We start from the raw sequence: 20,683 nt of genomic DNA on the forward strand, positions 1-20,683 counted from the left end.
TTTAGTTTTTTGAGATTGGATGTATTGTTACTCTCACCCAATAGAGCTTAAGGGAACAGAACTTGATTTGGGCTCCTGGTTTAAAGGGATACAGTGTGGCTGGGCGTGGTGATGCATGCCTTTAACCTATCTCGGTGCTTAGGAGGCAGAGCGGGAGGATCCCTGTGGGTTCCAGGATAGCCTGGTCTACATAGTGCGTTCCCAGACAGCCAGAGAGACCCTGTTTCAGAAAAAGCAGGGGGAGGGGTAGAGTGCATCATGGTGGGAGAAGCATGGCAGCTGGATTGGCTTAGCTCTTGGTAGTAGGTGCTTGCCACGTGGCTGGTGATTTATCAGTGGGTCGTGAAGCAGACAGCTTAGACTGGAACTGGGCTGGGCTGTGTGATCTTCTAGCCTTGTCCTGTTAATCCTACATCTGCCACTAGACCCATGGCCAAGAGGTTTCACAGTTGTCGTAGTTGGGTGAATCTTGGCATTCCTCAGACCTTGTTCTCTTACTTTCCATTCACGCTGGCTCTCCACACCATTGGTGTCAGAGGGAGTCTTCTTTCCTAGGTTAAGCACCCCTGGATGCACTTTCACAGCATGCCTAGAGATGTGTCTTGTAGGTGACCTAAATTCAGTCAGGTTGACAGGGGGGATGGGCCATCACAGTCGGCAGCCACTGGAGAACGCACACTCGTGAGCCAGTGAGACTGAGGAAGGAAGGTGTGAGCATTATTAGGAGTGGACACAGACCCCCAGAGTGGAGATCTGGAACATACTATAACAAAGGTGATCTTTAGCCCCTCCTCCCTCCTCCTCACACCATTCCCCCCCTTCCTGTCTCTTCCTTCTCTTTCCCCTTTCTCCCTGCCCCCCTATTTTCACTGTGTAGCCCAAACCCAAGATCCTCCTACCTCAACCTTCATGCTAGGCAGGGTCTGTAGGTCTGGCTTGGAGGATAGTCGTTAATCTTAAAAACAAAACCATTCTTTTTATTTTATTGTGAGTGATGTAAATTGTTATATGAACAAGTACAAAATTCATTTTTAACTATTGGTAAACAATATTGTGGTCAAATTTACCTGTTAAAGTATGAAGATGCTGTGCTTGTGAAACATTTCAAGTTGTGTTCCTTATGTTGCAGTTCCTCAGTTTGAAACTGCTTGTAGTTACGTGGACGCTACCCTTGAGGAGTTTCTGACCTGGAACTGTGACCAGTCTAGTGTCCCTGGACCATTTAAAGATTATGACCATTCCAAATTCTGGGCCTATGCTGACTATAAATACTTTGTCAATCTGTTTGGAGACAAGACAGATATTTTCCGGGTGAGTTATACATTCTTTTTAGTCTTGATAAGAATTCGCTCCTGAGAGCAATCCTAAATTAGAAGTTCGCCGGTCCCTTCTTCCTTAACTGGCTTTTTCTCGTATAAGTAGTCGCGTGAGACCTGACCGTTTGACCCACTGAAGCCGAAGACCTGCTCCAGAGAGGCCGACATTTGCCTTACACAGCTGAGCGGCACTGGCTCCATACCCTCCACCTTCAAACAATGCCTGCCACATTTAGATTGTACTGGAAGCATAGACCGTGTGGAAAGCTTCATTTCCCTCAGCCGCACAGAAATTCTTGTTCTGTCAGTGGGGAGGTAGATGGAAGCTGCTCTCCATGTTGACCAGGCTGCCTCTGCCTTCAGTCTCTGCTCAGGCTGTGGTTTCCCCAGGTGGTTTCTGGCCTGAGAGTTCTGGGCTCCCAGTGTTGATGACAGAAGTCAGAACATGGAAGTCTTTTGCTGCACATTGGCAGGGCTGACAACAGGGTCTGTAGACCACCATGTCCTCTCTAGTATATTCTAACTCAAACCGCCAGTTTGTTTTGTGGAGCGATTTTGCAAATTCCCTGCTTTGGTTTCTGTTTTGCCTGAGGCATGGAGCAAGAGGGCGTGGTCCCAGGGAGCTTGCTTCTGTGACTCTGCCTTGCCCTAAGAGGCGTAGCTCCAGAGTCCGACACCATTACTAATCTATAGAGGGGAGTATTTCCCCTTTAGTCCAGCTACCCACCACCACCACCCTCCGCTCCCCCACCCCCATCCTCCCTGCCCCACCCAGGACCACTCCTGCTCTGGACCCCTCTCTGTGTGTGCTCTGGACCCCTCTCTGTGTGTGCTCTGGACCCTTCTCTGTGTGTGCTCTGGACCCCTCTCTCTCTCTGTGTGCTCTGGACCCCTCTCTCTCTCTCTGTGTGCTCTGGACCCCTCTCTGTGTGTGCTCTGGACCCCTCTCTCTCTCTCTGTGTGCTCTGGACCCCTCTCTGTGTGTGCTCTGGACCCCTCTCTCTCTCTCTGTGCTCTGGACCCCTCTCTCTCTCTGTGTGCTCTGGACCCCTCTCTATGTGTGCTCTGGACCCCTCTCTGTGTGTGCTCTGGACCCCTCTCTGTGTGTGCTCTGGACCCCTCCCTGTGTGTGCTCTGGACCCCTCTCTCTGTGTGTGCTCTGGACCCCTCTCTGTGTGTGCTCTGGACCCCTTTCTGTGTGTGTGTGCTCTGGACCCCTCTCTGTGTGTGCTCTGGACCCCTCTCTCTCTGTGTGTGCTCTGGACCCCTCTCTGTGTGTGCTCTGGACCCCTCTCTCTGTGTTCTCTGGACCCCTCTCTGTGTGTGCTCTGGGCCCCTCTCTGTGTGTGCTCTGGACCCCTCTCTGTGTGTGCTCTGGACCCCTCTCTCTCTGTGTGTGCTCTGGACCCCTCTCTGTGTGTGCTCTGGACCCCTCTCTCTGTGTTCTCTGGACCCCTCTCTGTGTGTGCTCTGGGCCCCTCTCTGTGTGTGCTCTGGACCCCTCTCTGTGTGTGCTCTGGACCCCTCTCTCTCTGTGTGTGCTCTGGACCCCTCTCTGTGTGTGCTCTGGACCCCTCTCTGTGTGTGCTCTGGACCCCTCTCTGTGTGTGCTCTGGACCCCTCTCTGTGTGTGCTCTGGACCCTCTCTGTGTGTGCTCTGGACCCCTCTCTCTCTCTGTGTGCTCTGGACCCCTCTCTGTGTGTGCTCTGGACCCCTCTCTCTCTCTGTGTGCTCTGGACCCCTCTCTCTCTCTCTGTGTGTGCTCTGGACCCCTCTCTGTGTGTGTGTGCTCTGGACCCCTTTCTGTGTGTGCTCTGGACCCCTCTCTGTGTGTGCTCTGGACCCCTCTCTGTGTGTGTGTGTGTGCTCTGGACCCCTCTCTGTGTATGCTCTGGACCCTCTCTGTGTGTGCTCTGGACCCCTCTCTGTGTGTGCTCTGGACCCCTCTCTGTGTGTGCTCTGGACCCTCTCTGTGTGTGCTCTGGACCCCTCTCTGTGTGTGCTCTGGACCCCTCTCTGTGTGTGCTCTGGACCCCTCTCTTTGGCGTCTCACACTGTCGCTGTTCTGCCTGTGTTTTCTTTTTCTTATTGAGTCAAGGTATTCACGTAGTTACTGTAACTACAAATAGTTTTATGATTTTCTTTTATTAACCTTTTAAGAAGTTAAAAAGATTTTTTTTACCCAGGATGGTGGCGCACGCCTTTAATCCTAGCACTCGGAAGGCAGAGACAGGCGGATCTCTGTGAGTTCAAGGCCAGCCTGGGCTACAGAGCAAGTTCCAGGACAACTAGAGCTGTTACACAGAGAAACCTTGTCTCGAAAAATCAAAAACAAAGTTTTTTATAAAAATGGGGAAATACACCCTCGTTGTTGGTTGAATTCCCCACTTTCGCCCTCTCCTCTCTCTGTTTTCTTTTCCTTTCTCTCTTGAGGAGCTCTCACTGTGTAGACCATCCTTGTCTCCACATCTTGAGTGTGGGATTCCGGCAGTGCACCCCCGTGTGCAGAGCCTCTGTACTCTTATGGCCATTAGATAAATGAGTTGATATTGAAAATATTCAGTAAATGCTTCCAAATCTCAACACCACATGTTGGAATTCCAGCCACTCCTCCAACTATATGACCGCACATGCGCAGTTCAGTAGCCAAGTAAGGGGCCTTACGTCCTATGTAATCCGTGTGCTGTGTGATCATGTACTTTGTGCGCAGCGTGATTATGCAATCTGTGCATATGTGGTGTAGCTCTGTAAACCCATGTGCGCATGTGCTGGGAATCCGTAAGAAGCGGATCGTAGACTCCTCCCCCTCTTCTTCCTTCTTCTCCTCCCCACACTCTCTCTCTGCACGTGTTTTTCACAGGCCTGGTCATTCTCTTCTGTTCCCCCCCCCCCAATAAAGCTCTGCTCTGATAACGAGTGTTGTCGTGCCTGGTGATTTTCCTCGCAGAGTAAAAGCGCCGCTTTAAAACCAACACCATACACAACCATCTTTGAGTGATGCTTCTCTAGTACGTGGGTTTTCTTGTAATTGTAGGTCACATTTTGGATCTTTAACCCTGGAACTCATAGATTTCATAATTCACTTTTAGAATACTTTGGTCTTCCCCATACCCTCAGCCATTCTGTAGATTGTACTTCCACCTTCTCCCGCCACATTTCAGTGAAATCTTATGCAATAATGGTATTTACCAAGTGTTCACATGCCCTTGGCTCCTCTAAGTGCCTTACATTTAGAATTCTCACAGTAACACTATGATCTCATGATTATCTGTTTTAAGGAAAACGAGGCACAAAGAGGTCGTATAAACCTTTTCTCAGAACTAACTGTTCAAGTTAGATGAAGTACTTCCAGCCATGCTGAGTCTAGCTCCTGATACCTTGGCGGCCTCTCACCAAACTTGGTCAGGTGTCTGTCCCATCCCAGGCATGGCCACCACTGGGCATACATATGGCTTGGCCATTAAGTATGGTAATAAGCTGGAGTTCTCAGTAAACCCTTATAAAATCTGGTAATTTTAGTTCATTGAGTTCCTGTCAGTTCACATTGTGGTAGTTAGTTCTCTTTGGAGCAGTCAAGACTGTTAATATTATATCATCCTCATCTGACAGTTTTCTGGGTGCCAACTCTATATATCATAGGTACCTAAGGTCATGTTTTGCTTTTAGAAATGCAATTAGCTTGGTTACTAAATCATTCTTGTTATTGTTTCAAGACTTTTTATCTTGACATGAGATAATTAGTAAGTATTTAACCAGGAGATCAAGTGTAACTTCAGCTATATCCGGTCTGGCCTTCTTATGACCCTGTCTCAAGAAACCAAAAAATAAAACAAACAAAAAAATAGATAACATAGCAGGCCCCTTATATGTTAATAACAAATGATATTCTAAGAGAATATACTTTGAAGTTTAATGTGATTAGAAGAGTGGGTTGCTTTACAGATTCTGCAAGTCATCTTACTGCCTGGCTGCAGGACACAGTTGGATTCTCATCTGCTACAGCATAGCTGTTGCAATTTGTTGGTCTGCTAAGAGATGAAAAAAGCCTTGTCTCAGCATATGCAGCTGAGAAAAGGGGAAGTATTTAACAAGCTTTTCAGACAGTTGTGAAATTCTTTAAAATACCACACCAAGCTTGGTAAGGGCTATTTTCTTTTCTTTTCTTTTTTTTTTTTTTTTTTTTTTTTTTTTTGTTTTGTTTTGTTTTGTGTTTTTGTTTTTTGAGACAGAGTTTCTCTGTTTTAACAGTCTTAACTGTTCTGAAACTTGCTCTGTAGCCCAGGTTGGCCTTGAACTCATAGAGAGCCACCTGCCTCTGCCTCCCAAGTGCTGGAATTAAAGGCATTCGCCACCACTGCCTGGCGTTGGTGGGCTATTTTCTTAAAAGTTTATTAGTTTCAGTATAGCCTCTGAAACCACAATGAAAGAACTCTGTGTTCCTATGATAAAATCCCCTGGCCCAGCTTACACAGAATGGATCTTATGTAATGTAATTCAGTGACTATTTGGAAGTGTTGGGTAATGCTTCCAAATGTTGGTGTGCTGCAGTGTGCTTGACGTGTATTCCATTATTTAAAGTCACATTTGTCAGCACCACATCATTTTTATGAGAGAAGTTTTTGATACTTAGGAGCTTCCAAAGTCATGTATCTACAGTGCAGTTCCATTCAATCCAAAATATTTGCTCACTTATCTTGTGATTTATTCTTTGATTTGTTGCTTATTTTATAAGTGTAACGTTTGGTTTATGATATGTGGTGGTTTTTCTAACCATCTTTTTGTCATTGATTTGATTCCGTTGTGTTCAGAAAACATATTTGGCATTATTCCAATCCTTTTAAATGTATGTAAATTTGTTTTCTAGCCCAAAGTATGGTTGATGAACGTTCCATGTAAACTTGGCTATTATACATTCTTTTGTCGGGTGGAGTATCTTATGAGTCTCCTTTAAGTCAGGCTGGGGTTTAAGCGTCACATCTTATTGATTTCTGTACATTTGTTTTATCTGTTGTATAGAGACGGACACTGTTAGCTTTTTTCCTCATTATATTGGTCAGGTTTTGCTTCATACTCTCCTTGGTTTTATTAGTGACCTTTTATTGTCATGAAGTGAATTCATCTACTTTGGCGTAGTCCTCATTCTGATTCAGTTTACCCTGTGTTTGTCTTTGATTGATATTAGCATGAAAAAGGAATGTTTCATACAGAGTTTAATTTCCATAAAATCCTAGAACTTGCGCCAGATGGCAGTGGTGCATGCCTTTGATCCCAGCACTTGGGAGGCAGAGCCAGGCAAATCTCTGTGAGTTCGAGGTCAGCCTGGTCTACATAGCGAGATCCAGGACAGGCTCCAAAACTACACAGAGAAACCCTGTCTCAAAAACAAACAAACAAAAAAATCCTAGAAGTTAACACACTAATTTATACGGACAGGGTAGGTCGGTGGTTGTCAGAGAATGAGTTTTGTAGGGAGACATGAGTCATGAAGGGGGCACTAACTGGGGAAGGTTTGGACTTGGTCAGAATGTTTGTCTTTTGATTGTCTTGATGGATTCTCAAGAATGCAGATAGGTCAAGTTCACCAGTCAAATGCTTTAAATATATACTGTTTGCTGTACACAATTATACCTCAATAACGCCTTTAAAAATAATGTAATACTTGGGGTTGGAGAGAGGATTCAGCAGTTAAAAGCACTGACTACTTATCCAGAGGACCCAAGCTTGAGTCCCAGCACCCACATGGCTCTTAACAACCATCTGTAACTCTAGTTCCAGGGGATCTGATGCCCTCTTCTTACCTCCATGGGCATCAGGCGTACACTGGTTCACAGACATACATACAGATAAAAACATGCGTATACATAAAATAAAGATAAATCTAAAAAAAAAAAACAATACTATTAGTCTGTTTAACTGCACGGTCTTGACACTAGCAGTTTTATTCACGGTTGCCTATACACAGTCAGTGCAAGTATCCACACAGTGAGATAGGCAATTTAGTAATATTGTGAAGATAGTTTTGACCTCACAGATCCTCAAAGGGCCAAAGGGAGTCTCTTGAGTCTAGCATTGCTTCTATAATAATTCTGTTTTTCTGGCACTGTCTCCTCTGTTCTAAAATAATTTCTTATGAAAAATAGACTCTTCAAGTCATGTTTAATATTAAATACTGAAACATACTGATGGTGTTCATAAACGTTGAATGACTTGAAAATATGTCAGGATAGCGTTTAAGTGCCTCCCCAGCACCCTAGCCCAATCATGCGCCACCATCTGGTCCGCTCATTGACTGCTGGGTAGACCGTGTTCTCTGAGTCTCACCTTCTGACCTCTGCTCAGACCCCCTCGATTTTGGCCTAAGAAGTTCTACTTGGGGCTGGCTCAGAGTCAGCCTTGGCTGTCAGACCTCAGCCACTTAACCGCGTCCCTCCCTAGCCAGCATGCCTTTATGCCCTATTTGGACTAGTATCTCATAAGATTGTGTCCTGGTCCTGTAGCAACACTGCCTCTGGCTTTGCTTTCTTTCCTCAGAACTGCTGACATCGTATTGAATATGCATAGGTATTGAGTGATTACATATTCCCTTAGTCTTTAGCAGCCTTTAAAGAACATTTTGACTTAAGTCCCTGGCTTGTCACATGTTCTGTGGCTTGTAGTTAACCAAGTGGAACATCTGTCAATTTTGATAAGGAATTTTGAGCTCTCTTCAGCCTTCTTCCACGTTTATAAGTTTTAACTTAAAACCCCTGTTTAAGGTCTCCATCTACTTAATCTTTTCTTCCATAAAGGAGATTAATTCTCTATTAAATGTGCAATATTTATATATTGACAAATAAACTGGTAAATGTACTGATATAATTGGAAAATACCTGGTAGTCTTGGAGATGGCCTGAAATTATTATTATGACAGCCACCTGACTTGTGTATGACAAAATTAGACTCATTAGTTTTTAGTCACCCATTAATACCGTCGACTTAGCAAAGCATGTCTGAACACTGTGTCTCTACTGCCCTGGGAAGATAGAAAATTGAGAAATGTTACCTTTATCTCTTGTAGTTATTGATAAGCATCTTAAAATTGAGACTGTGAAGAATCAGCATATAATAAAAGGGATTTTTTTGTCTGCCAAGAATGTTTTCCAGGTAGATTCTATTTCACATTGTGATTGAGGTTGGCTTTGGAGAGTCAGGAGCTCGTTAACTCACCAGGATATAGAATCTGCAAAAGCAATAATGGGAAGATTAGTTCAGACCTGTTGGACTTTGTAGCATAGCTGTGAGGATGTGTTGAAATGGAAGCAGGTGTTTTGGAAATGATTAAAGGAGTCTCAGACAGGGATGCTTTCTGGTGAGACAGATCGGCACCTAAGATTTCATGTGATTAAAAAAATAGAAAATAGAATTTAGGTATTTACCCAGTAGATAGAGACTTACTGACCTCTTCTGATTCTGTACCTGAAGGTCATCTTCCTGAGGGGGGGGAAAAAAAAAGAGAGAGAGAATTTAAATTCTGTATATTAATGATAGTTAACAGTCTTGTTATTTTTCAGAGTCCCAGTTTTATTGCTCTTTACCAACATTGATTTTTTGTTTATTCAGGTGTCAGTTCATTGTGGAATTATGTAAATTGGTTTTTCTATAGTATGACCTGTGAATGGAAAGTAACTAGAGCGAGACAGTGACAGGAACAGTGACAGAGGAACAGTCCTGAGCCAGGCATTGGAGCCCAGTGGTCCGCCATTAACATCAGCTCGTTTACATCTGGGCCTCGGATGCTTCCCTGTGAAGTGAGGACCAGGACAAAGACCACGTGGAAATACTTTCTTAATTGTTTTCTCAAATCATATCCTATGAAACTAAGTAACTTAATCATGGATTTTTAACTTTTATTTTATTTTGTTTATTGGTTTTTGTGGTACACTAACGGAAGTCATTATTCTGCTTTATAAACTTCCTACCAGTTTTTCTTTAGTGGTTTTTTTTGTTGTTGTTAAAACTATAAAAATATGGATGACTTTATTATGTGTACAGCAGTTTTAAAATCCGTGATGGTTATTGAACTCATTCATTGGAACAGGTTTAAGAGCTATTTAGGAGCTGGCATGGTGGCACACACCTTTAATCCCAGCAAAGATTGGCAAACAGGTGGATCTGAGTTCAAGGCCAGCCTGGTCTGAGTTCTAAGACAGCCAAGGAGCTCCTGTGAGTAACCCAGCAGTTTTTTCAAAAGTGCTGTGCTTCAGCACCATAGTTATTGAAGAAGTCGCCTTAGTGAGAGACTGAGCTGTCATGGTACTTGTCCTGGTAGTTTTTATGTCGACTTGACACAAGCTAGGGCCATTTGAGAGGAGGGAACCTCATTTGAGAAAATGTCTCCATAGAACTGGGCTGTAGGCCAGCTGGGGGGCATTTTCTTGATTAATGATTGATGTAGGAGGGCCCAGCCCATTGTGGGTGACGCCACTCCTGGACTGGTGATCCTGGGGTGTACAAAAGCAGGCTGAGCAAGCAAGCCATGAGGAGCAAGCCAGTAAGCAGCACCTCTCCGTGGCCTCTGTTTCAGTTCCTGCCCTGACTTCCTTGGTACTGGACTGTTTTCTGGAAGTGTAAGGTGAAATAAATCCTTTCCTCCCCAAGTCCCTTTGGTCATGTTTTCTCACAGCAACAGAAACCCTAAAAAGACAGTGTTTTAAAGCCTGTGCCAAAAGATAGGACCAACACTCACACCAAAAAGTGTGTTTTCTGCCAAAATTCAGTGCACTTCTAATTTATTATCTTGTCCCTTAAATGTTGGTAATAGTTTAGGGATGCAGTACACTATCAAGAATATTGAGACATACTTTATTTTTTACTGTAGAGTTTAAAGTTTCTGTTGTTTAACGTGTTAAGGACCCTTTTGTTTAATTGTTTACTTTTGTTGTTGTTGTTGTTTGAGACAGAATCTTTGTCCTGAAATTCACTCATTATCTATCTATCTATCTATCTATCTATCTATCTATCTATCTATCTATCTATATACACACACACACACACACACACACACACACACACACACACACACACCACCATGATCTGCCTGCCTTTGCCTCCCTATGGGGGGGACCCTTTAAAAAAAAGTGTGACAGTTTCACACACACACACACACACACACACACACACACACACACGTTACTCAAACCTCTCTAATCTGCACCATACTCTATTAAACCTCCTAAAATTCCTTCCCACATTCGTGTTTTTTGTTTGGGGAGAGGTTATGTTTTCTGAGCCCCTCTGAGTTTAACATGGATCATCTGTGTGAACGTGGATTGGAGCCTGCTGGGCTCCTTAGCAGGTACACAATGAAAATAAGCCCGCCTCTCCCTCAGAGTCCTCACAGTTCTGAAACAAAGTGAGGGTTGATGGTCCTAAATAGGATATTTATACTACCACCCCTAAGGCTCAGGAGTCTTTGTGAAGTAGGGACCCTTTTAATTAAAAAAAGGTGAACCAGAGAGATCACTGTGAGTAAAGGTACCTGCTGCCAAGTCTGATCCCCAGAACCCACATGGTCGAGGGCGAGAACTGATTCCCACAAATTGTTCTGTCCTTCAGAACACACACCTAAGACACACACCATAAATAAATGAAAATTTTAAAAAAGAAAGAAAAGAAACTTTCGGTGTAGAGTCTCATTGTTGGTATGTGTATCTAGAAGGTCCTTTGGCCGGGCTGTAGAAGCAGGAGGATTGCCTCCCCAGGAGCGAGAGACAGCGTCGGGGAGTGATGGAAGGATGGCTGATCTTTCTCGGAACCAGATAACCGGTGTCTGCGTTTGTCAGGCATGTGGAACTCTGCTCCAGAATGGCGCAGTTCATCATAGTTACGTTTTACCTCAGTGGAAAATAGATTGGGGGCGGGGGACCCTTTCCAAATACTTCTTAGTGTACTCGCAGTGTCTCCCTGTGAATGTTCACCTTCACCCGTGTGACAAAGTGTCAGGCCTGCCTTTGAACCTTCATTTCTTCTGTGAGGAACTGGACCAGCATACGTCCATACCAAATAAAACCATCATTAGGTATAAATCACGTATTATATTCAGAACACCATGGTAAAGCAGGGCCACCCAAAGAGACAGGACAGTGTCTGCCCTGCTTCTGTGTTATGAACCAAGATCACTTTCATGGGCCAACCTGTCTGTAATTTGTCCCATCATGTGTTAACTGTGAGTGAACAATGCTCTTCTATTCAGGAGATGTGCTGTATTTGGTCTTACCATGAAATACTTGTGTAGGAGAGCACCTGAATGTGCAGGGACATGTGAACATGGGGGGAGGAGAAGTGGGGGAAGATGGAGACCAAAGGTCAACACTGGCTGTTCCTCAGGTCTAATCCCCTTGTTTTGGTTTGGTTTTTGAGACACAGTCTCTCACTTGGCCTAGAAGTCCTTGATTAGGTGAGGCTGGCTAGCCTGAGAGCCCCAGGCTTCTTCCTGTCTCTGCCTCCCCAACACTGGGATTAAAGTGGGCTGCCAAGCCCAGATTTTTATGTGGTAGTTCTGGGGATTGATCTCAGGTCCTCGTGCCTGTACAGCAAACACTGTATTAACTGAGCCATCCCCTTGAAACACATCCCCTTATGTGTCACTTCTATCCCACTTATCCTAGACATCTTTCTTTAATGTATTATTCTGTTATTTCCACCATCCGTAAATTTGGATGTTTTCCAAGATCCTTATCTTATGAATTTAAGCCAAACTTTAAAGCCATAATTGATTTTTCATCCTTTCAAAACCCATCATTTAAACATAGCAAGGCATTCTACTTAAATTTTCCTTAAATAACCTCATTTCTTTTTAAAAATAATTTATAATTACATCATTTCCCCCTTCCCTTTCCTCTCTCCAGCCCCACCCACCCATGTACCCCTCCTTTCTCTTTAAATTCATAGCCTCTTTTCCTTTAATTGTGCTACAGATATATGTATGTGTCTTCAGCGGTAGAGATTCATTCACCTTCTGACCCTGGGGTCACAACCAAGAGCAATAGCAATAGCTTATAATGTTTGGGGAGTCTCTTGGATATCCCTGACCAACTACTATCTTAAAATAAAATGTTTTTCTAGTCTCCCGCAAAACCGTCCATTGAATGACTTTTAAAAGTCTTTTCTCTCTGAATAAAGCTGTTAATATTGCCCCTCAAAAGTAGGAGAATGTAGGTTGCAGATAGTTTTTTGAGGCATTGGCATTTATGTGAGAGTACTCTGCCAATTAAAGTATTTTTGTTTTATTCTTTAAAAAAACAAAGCCAGGCATCGGTCGTGCACGCCTTTATTCCCAGCACTCGGAGGCAGAGGCAGGTGGATCTCTGTGAGTTCGAGGCCAGCCTGGTCTACAGAGTGAGATCCAGGACAGGCACCAAAACTACACAGAGAAACCCTGTCTTGAAAAAACAAAAAAAGGAAAAATGAATGACTAAAGGATACACCAACATTCGCATGCTTGTGTTGTAGCTGTTTTCCTTTCCGGCTTATGAGTGTGGGCAGGACCTGCCTCAGCTCCTTGCCCAGGGGAGCCCTGGTCTACAGCAGTGTGCTGTCTTTATTACACTCATGGATTCATGGCTTGGGGCAGAGAGCAGAATCAATCAGCTGGGATGACAGTTTCAAAAGCCACGCTGTGACCCACCTGCTTTCGACTGGCTCAGTAGGCATGAGCTACGGCTGTGGTATGGGTAGCTTTAAATGACTGAACTCACCCATAAGGCTTCTTTTCTGTGGCCATGGAAGTGCAAACGGTAATAAAGTGCTCATGCCCACAGGTGCTGTCTCTGCTTAGGGGCCTGTGGCCTCCTGAGTTGAATTTCCATGACATCCTCACTGCCTGCAGCACTTCTGCCCCAGGGAGCTACAGATTTATGCCTGTTGTTTATTGTCTCTAACAGGTGTAGGAGTCACACCTGGTGGGCGTAATTTATTCATGGATTTGTCACAAGCTTCCGCAACAGTTCCCAGCATGTTATAAATAGTAAATATTTGTTGAATGGCGCTACTACCGAGGTTATTCAGATATTATTGTTTGAAAAGTTTTTTCTCATACTACCCTGAAAACCTAACCCTTCCCATCTCTAACATTTTCTGTAAGAAAATATAAGCACTAAAAACGGTTGTTTTTTAAAAAGTAAACGTGTGCACCACCATAGAGGATGGTCAGTTCCTGATGGACTGCCCTTTTTTTCTAACAGGAGGTGATGTGGTCTGACTTTGGGTTTCCCGGAAGAAATGGACAGGAGAGTACACTGTGGATTGGCTCCCTAGGAGCCCATACTCCCTGCCATCTGGACTCCTATGGTTGCAACTTGGTATTCCAGGTCCAAGGAAGGTAATGCGCGTGCGTGAGTGCGGGCGGGCGGGTCCAGTTTTGCATGTCTGCACACAGAGGAGCCAAGGAGAAAAGTAAAAAGGTGGGGTCTGATGGCAGTCCCACCCCCATCCTGCCCACCAGCCTGTGACCACGGCGCTCTTCTCTTCACCACTGTTCCTTCTGTGTGAAGTGAGGGGACATGAAATGACTTCCATGTGTCTCAGCATGATCAGGATTCTCTCCGAGTCCCCATCCTGCTAGGCATCCTCTGCTTAGCTTTTTTACCTGGGAATGTTGACATTTCACTCCCTTCCTCCACCTCTCAAATGAATAGGAACAGAAAAGTTTGTTGAAAGAAAGAGGCTTCTCTGTGACCTTGGGGATGCTGACAAGTGCCAGGACGCCTGGGGCACAGGGTTTTTTGTTTGTTTGTTTGTTTGTTTTTGTTTTTGTGGGGGTTTTTTAGCTTATGTTTGTTTCTGGCTAACTTTTTTTTTTAACTTAAATTAATTTGTTTCTCTTCATTTACATTTTGCCTCAGGGCTTTTTACCTTTCTTTGTGTATGTCCATCTCTGTGTCTGCCGGCTGGTGGCTGCCTGGCTGCCCCACCCCCACCCCCCACATCTCCCTCTCTCTCCTTCGCTCTTTCCTTGTTCTCTCCTGAGCCTGAATTCCTCTTCCTACTTATTCTCTCTGTCCACCAGCCCTGCCTATCCCTCGATCAGTCAGGTACCTTAGGCAGGCAAGGTGAAACAGCAACACATCTTTACATCGTTAAGCAAATGCAGCATACCCAAATGTAACACATCTTTACATATTTGAAGTAATGTTCCACAACACACACATACTGAGAGAATATTTGATTTAAAATTTTAGGACACAATTGAGAGTTGAGTATAGCAACATGCACCTGTAATTCAGTACTCAGGAGGCTGAAGCCCACCAGCTCCGGGCCAGCCTGAAATACATGGAAAAAACCTCGTCTCAATAATAACAAAGTAGGTTAGAAAGATGGCTCATTGGGTAAGAGTACTTACTGCTCTTGTAGAGGACCCATGATCAGTTCCTAGTTCCCAGTACCCAATACCCACATTGGACAGCTTACAACCACCTGTAGCTCCAGCTCCAGGAAATAAGATACCTTTAGGTTGTGTGGACACCCGTGTACACAGACTCATCCACATAGTTAAAAATAAAACGAATCTTTAAGCAACAACACAGTCATTTGTCATGAATGCCGTTTATTGAAGGAGGGAGGAAACCTTAAATACAGGCTTACAGCATAATGGGAGAACCCCGGAGGGCAGAAGTTCGCTACAGATGTTCCACAGTCTTGCATCTAAGCTGTTAATGCCCAATATGCAGGATACACAGACAAGGAACCTCTGGTGAGTGTTCAGGAGGAAGGAAGCCAGCAGGGAATCAGCATAGGGAGGACATCTGGTCAAGGTCAGCAAGCAAGGCAACAGCTACCCAAAATGGGGGGCCAGGGCCCTACAGGCCCCCCCCCCTTTTTAGTAAAAAATGAGCTTCTGACTTAGGTTGTGTGGGACATCAGCAGGTCACCTTACCCGTCATGGAGACACCTGCCCAGGCCACACAGGTGCTCTGCCTTAGGTTGTGAGGGGGCACAGGGTTTTTATGCCCCACTTTGACTGAATTTTGGTTTGTGAGTTTGTGTCTGCTGGTGTATTCTGCACATGAGCTTTTGTCTCCACCTGACTAAGTGGCAGAACTGAGTGGCCAGCACCTCAAAATACGGAGTTTGGCAACCTGGAGGATGTATCAGGTGTCATATGGAGAGGATGCACTCAGCTGTCATAGGTGCATCCTCATTTCCCCTAATAAATGCTGCTCCAGACTTTCCTTCTGACCCTTTGCAACATTTACAGGGCAACTCCTAGAAAAAGCCAGAAATGGACACAAATTCCCAGCATCACTGGACACAAAAATGAGGAGTAGATCCAAGAGAAATAGTTTCTGTTTGGAGGGGTGTTTGCAGGTCAGCTGGGGAGCTATGGAGGGGCTTAGCAGTTCCATGTCTGTTCCCTTTCAGGTACACTGTTGTATACGGGGGAGTCAGCAGTGAGTCAGGTATGAATATTCTCTGCCCTTTTGCAGTTAAGAGTTTGGAAAGTGGAATGTGTTATGAGATAGAGCATTGCTTTAAATTTGCCTCTTCTGTGTGCTCTGATTTGGGAAGCAAACCAAAAAAAAAAAATTCCAGTTTTTTTCTTTGATTAAAAAATATAGCTTTACCCTAACTGTCTAAGTGTATTTTCCATTTTTCATGGCACTCTGATGTAATAAAATAGCTTCAGTAAACGTCTATTGAGTGTCCATCCAGTTCTGTGTGTTAGAATAAGTACAGAGGTGGTCAGGACACTGCCCTGAGAGCATCCCCACCTGGGGTGCCCGCAGAGAGTGATGAAGGCAGAAAGGATGCTCTTGAAGGAAAGCAGGAAGGATGCTCTTGAAGGTGGTAGACAGTGCTTCTGTAGGAAGGATCAGCCGCTGTGTGTAGAGGGCTTTGAAGCCGAGTGAGCGTCTGTATCACTCAGGTGGAAGGGACACAGGGACCCTGGAAAGTATCGGCTGTGCAGAGGACCCTGTGTAAATTGTAACTAGAAACAGTAGGACTGGGCAGAATAATCAGGGTAGGGCATAAAGGTCTTGACTCCCAGCCAGACACCCCAATTCTCCATTCCTTCCATGTTCAGAACCATGGGAGGCTTTTGGGCAGGGGGTGGCATAGTGATACAGTTCTCTGCTAGGAGGAGGGCACATTTGAAGGTGTGGAGGTGTGGATGGAGCCAAGCAAAGCAGATGGACGGCTTGGTTATGATGGCTCTTCCTCTGGGAAGTATTTCGTTGGTGTAGGGAGAAGCCAAGAGATGCGTGTTCTGGGTCCCCATGAGCCTAAGGGACACCAAGCAGACATGAATCTCTCTCTACTACTACTTTGGAAATGAAGTTAGACTAATGATCTCTTCAGAGCCCTTCCAGAATTAGCTTCTGAACATACCAAGTAACCAAAGATGGCTTCCACACTAGCAGCAGGTGCTGTGGAGTGGAACAGCCATTCCTGGAGAGACCATCGTCAGTCAGTCAGGCTTCTGCAGCTCAGCAGTCCTTACCCAGGGGCTCTGTGATTGGTAGGCTTCCCTGGAGTTCTGGAAGTCAGGCACTTCACTGTTTCTCTGAAACCTTCAGAGCTCCCAAGAGAAATAGGACTTTAGTATGTACTTGGTAGTTTGAACGCGGCAGCCACTGCTTCCTGCTCACAAAGGACTGGTGGTCCTGGGGTGACTGCTGTGCTCACACACGGGAGGGCCTGTTTCCCTCAGAACGGGGGCTTGGTTCTTTTCCTCTGGTCCCGTCAGCTCTCCTTCATCTCTGTTCACACTTCCGCCTTCTTTGGCTCCAGACTCTTTCTTCTATTACTGTAAAATATGGATTTTTTTTTAGAGTTTAGAGAAATAAGATTTATTACCTCCATTCCTTTAAAAAAAAGTTTCTAAAACAGTTTTCTCTTTTTCAAAGATCCTCAGTTATACTACTTTTGGGGCATGTGGCATTAGTTCTCGTTCTTACTAAATCAACTTAACATGTCTACCTTCCAGACAGGAGAAGTCTCGAAATTGTTTGCTGGGGAGAGGTCTGGGGGTTTATCCGGGATAATATTAGAGTACAGACATTTGCAGGGCGAGGGAGATGGCTCAGTTGGTAAAATGTGGCTGCACAAACATGTTGATGTAAGTTCAGTACCCAGCACCCAGCACTGCATAAAAGGCCAGGCGTGGTACACGTCTGTAGCTCAGATGCAGAGGGAGGCACAGACAGGAGGCCCCAGGGGCTCACTGGCCAGACAGTCTCTTCAATCTGAGCTCTGGGTTCAGAGAGAGATCCTGTCCCAAAAATAAAGTGGCATGCCTTTGTGTTGGCACAGGCCATTAATCACAGCACTCGGAGGTAGAGGCAGGAGGATCTTTATGAGTATGAGGCCAACCTGGTCTCCATAGCAAGTTCCAGGACAGCCAATGAGGTTACATACTGAGACCATGTCTCAAAAGACCAGGAAAAAAAAAAGAGTTAAGGCTGTGCATTGTGAGGAAGACACCATCATTAACCTCTTACCCCACGTACATGTACATGTATGTGTATGACACATACGCACATAGCACACATATGTACACAAAAACAAAGTGTAATAAAAAAGAATACAGAAAGGATAAAGATTATTCTGGTTAGCTTCAAGATATGAGGAGTGAAATCAATGGTAAGGAAGCAAGCTTTGATATAAGATGCAAAAAAAAAAAAAAGAGAAAAAGAAAAAAAAAGCACAAAGGAGATCCTATCCCTGCCACGAGAGGGGCTGCCCTGGGAAGGCGTGAGAAACCCGCCAGAGAGCAGCCTTCCACCAGACATCTGCAGGGGATCAGCTGTGAGTGAGAGGCCGGGTGACACTGTGGTGGCGTCTGTGTGCCTGTATGAACTGAACTGAAATTAGTAAGACCGAACAGTGGGCTGCTACCTTCTTACATGTTTATGAGAACTCTAACTTGTATCTTATTTTCTCATTAGGAAAAGATGGCATCTCTTTCCTCCTGAAGATACGCCTTTCCTTTATCCAACCAGAATCCCTTACGAAGAGTCCAGTGTGTTCAGTAAAATCAATGTTGTCAACCCTGATTTAAAGCGTTTCCCTCAGTTCCAGAAAGCTCGAAGACATACGGTCACACTGAGCCCAGGACAGGTAATGGGGCTTTAAACATCGATGACCTGTCAGTGGACACCACAGCCTGGTGCCTGTGCTTCCCTCAGTACAGATGACAGTGATTTCTCCCCCGCAGCCCTGCTGCTGCTGGAGGTCGGCTTCCCCATCTGTGGGCTAAAGACCCACAGCTCTGCCCTGGAGAGATGGGAAGAGGGCGCACAGCACCTCCTGCTGGTGAAGAGGAGGATAGGCGTTGAGAGAGAGCCTGGAGCAGCTATTACTATTACTCAGGTTAAGAGATCATGTTAGGGCGTGGGGACTAGGACATTTTTTCACAGTTAATACCTGTTCCGGCAGACGGTGAGCACAGGCTGCATGCATCCAGACTCTCAGAGGTGGACTGAGGATGATCTTTGCTTTTCAGCAAGATTGGCTGACTGCTTGTGAATCACTTCTAAAGAGACTGTTATTTCCCATTGCCACCCTGTGGGGAAATTTTCCTTTACAACGTTGGCACTTGCCGTCCCAGTTTCCTAGCATTTGGAAGGTTTTCTCAGTCTCTCAGAGAATTCATTCCCTCCATCGTCCTTATCCGATCTCCCTCCGCTGCTCCCTCCCTACTAGCTCTCTTCCTGCTCTCTGCACACATGTCCGACCAGTTCACACAGGTGGACCTGGTCAGGTTGCTTCAGTCTCTGCACAGGGCACTGCCCTTCATTCCTCCAGCCCCGACAACCACTACTTTACTTTATATCTCCATAGATTATCTTATTCTGGGCATCACACATGCATCCATACAACATATGGCCTTGTGTCTGACTCCTAATGCAGAACATGTTTCAAGGCTGAACGGTTCCTGCTTACATAGGTGTATGGCGATGATCCACCTGGTCGATTTCATGAGCTGTTGCGACGGGTGTTGCTGCTGTGAGCATTTGTTTGTAAGGTCCTTGGGTGTTTAGAGTAGGGTAGGTGACCTTTTGAGAGGTTGCTGGCGTTCTCCACAGTGACATTTACCTTCCTACCGATGATGTCTGAGGGTTCTGCTTGCCTCACTCCTCCGCCAGCACTCTGGTCCTTTGTTGTGACTCAGGGAGCTTTTCCGAGTGCATGTTTCCTGCCACTAGAGTGTACACAACTGCTTTGCAGTGGGAAAGAGGAAAAGCTGGGGTTTGAAAGCCTTTACTACAACTTAGATGTAAACAGAGAACTCGCAGGATTGAGAAGAGTAGAAAGCTGCCAGCATCCCGTGTAAGCCTGAGCTCACTCACCAGTTGGAGGAGGACGAGGAGAAAGCCGGTCACTCTGTTCCCTTGGATTTGTGTGTGTCTCTTTTCCCTTAGCAGTATCAATTAGAGTGAGAAGTGCCCTGTTCTCGTGTTAACTATCTTTTGTTTGATTTTCAGGTTCTGTTTGTCCCCAGACACTGGTGGCATTATGTGGAATCCATTGACCCTGTCACCGTCAGTATAAACTCCTGGATTGAGCTGGTACTTTTTTGTTGTTGTCTTTTAAAAAAAAAATCCCTGAGATAGGTAAAGCCTGTGTACAAACTTTGTCCACTAAATCTGTGTGACCAGCATTCCAGGATGATTTTGTTCATGTTCTCTGATTCTGTCTTCTCTTGATAAATGTTGAGGTTGGAGATAGGGATTTTGGAGATGTGCCCTTCTCTTATTTTATGTGAGTTGGTTGTGTTGTGTTTAGTTTGAGATGGGGTATCTCTATAGAGGCCTCAAACTCACGGTCCTCCTGCCTCGGCCTCCCAAATGCTGGGATGACAGGTGCTGCTGTGCCCAGCTACTCCCTGAGAGGACACACAGTGGCCTTTGATGTCGTGATGGACCTGGTGGGGTCTGCAGTGTATGTCCAGCATTGCTGGTTCCATCCCACACCATCTCAGACTCAGGGTCCTCATGTCTAACCTTGCCGTAAGCGTTGTCTTAAAGTGGAATCATGCAGCACTATATTCTTATCCTTCATTTCTGCCGGGATCCTTTTCCCAGGAACAGCTTCATCCTGGTCCCTTGTTCTGTTTGACAGTACAATAGCTACCAGGCTTAAGTCTGTCTGTCTCTCTTTTAAAAAAAAAAAAAAAAAAGTTTTTTTCATTTTACATACTATTCCCAGTTCCCCCTCCCTCCCCTTCTCACGCCCCCTACCTCTCCTCATCCCACCCCCAGACAGGATAAGGCCTTTCTTGGGGAGTCAACAAAGTCTGGCATACTAAGTTGAGGCAGGACCAAGCCCCCCCCCCTCCATTCTGTGTCAAGGCTGACAAGGTGTCCCACCCTAAGGGATGTGTTCC

General features: G+C 45.2%; 1 protein-coding gene across 3 annotated transcripts in view; it reads left to right on the forward strand.

The window, feature by feature from the left end:
• The window catches only part of Hspbap1 (HSPB1 associated protein 1), a 55,731-nt gene that overhangs the window by 28,844 nt on the left and 6,204 nt on the right, over nt 1-20,683 (forward strand). For all 3 annotated transcript variants that reach the window (XM_052740443.1, XM_052740442.1, XM_052740444.1), the window contains 4 exons: nt 1,130-1,311; nt 13,539-13,675; nt 18,243-18,414; nt 19,782-19,865. In XM_052740443.1, the coding sequence (XP_052596403.1) occupies nt 1,130-1,311; nt 13,539-13,675; nt 18,243-18,414; nt 19,782-19,865 (575 nt within the window). The remainder of the gene's footprint in view (nt 1-1,129; nt 1,312-13,538; nt 13,676-18,242; nt 18,415-19,781; nt 19,866-20,683) is intronic.

Source organism: Peromyscus californicus, unplaced genomic scaffold (genome assembly GCF_007827085.1).
Source record: "Peromyscus californicus insignis strain IS unplaced genomic scaffold, ASM782708v3 Scaffold_16__1_contigs__length_79575227, whole genome shotgun sequence".
In the NCBI taxonomy this organism is placed as follows: domain Eukaryota; kingdom Metazoa; phylum Chordata; class Mammalia; order Rodentia; family Cricetidae; genus Peromyscus; species Peromyscus californicus.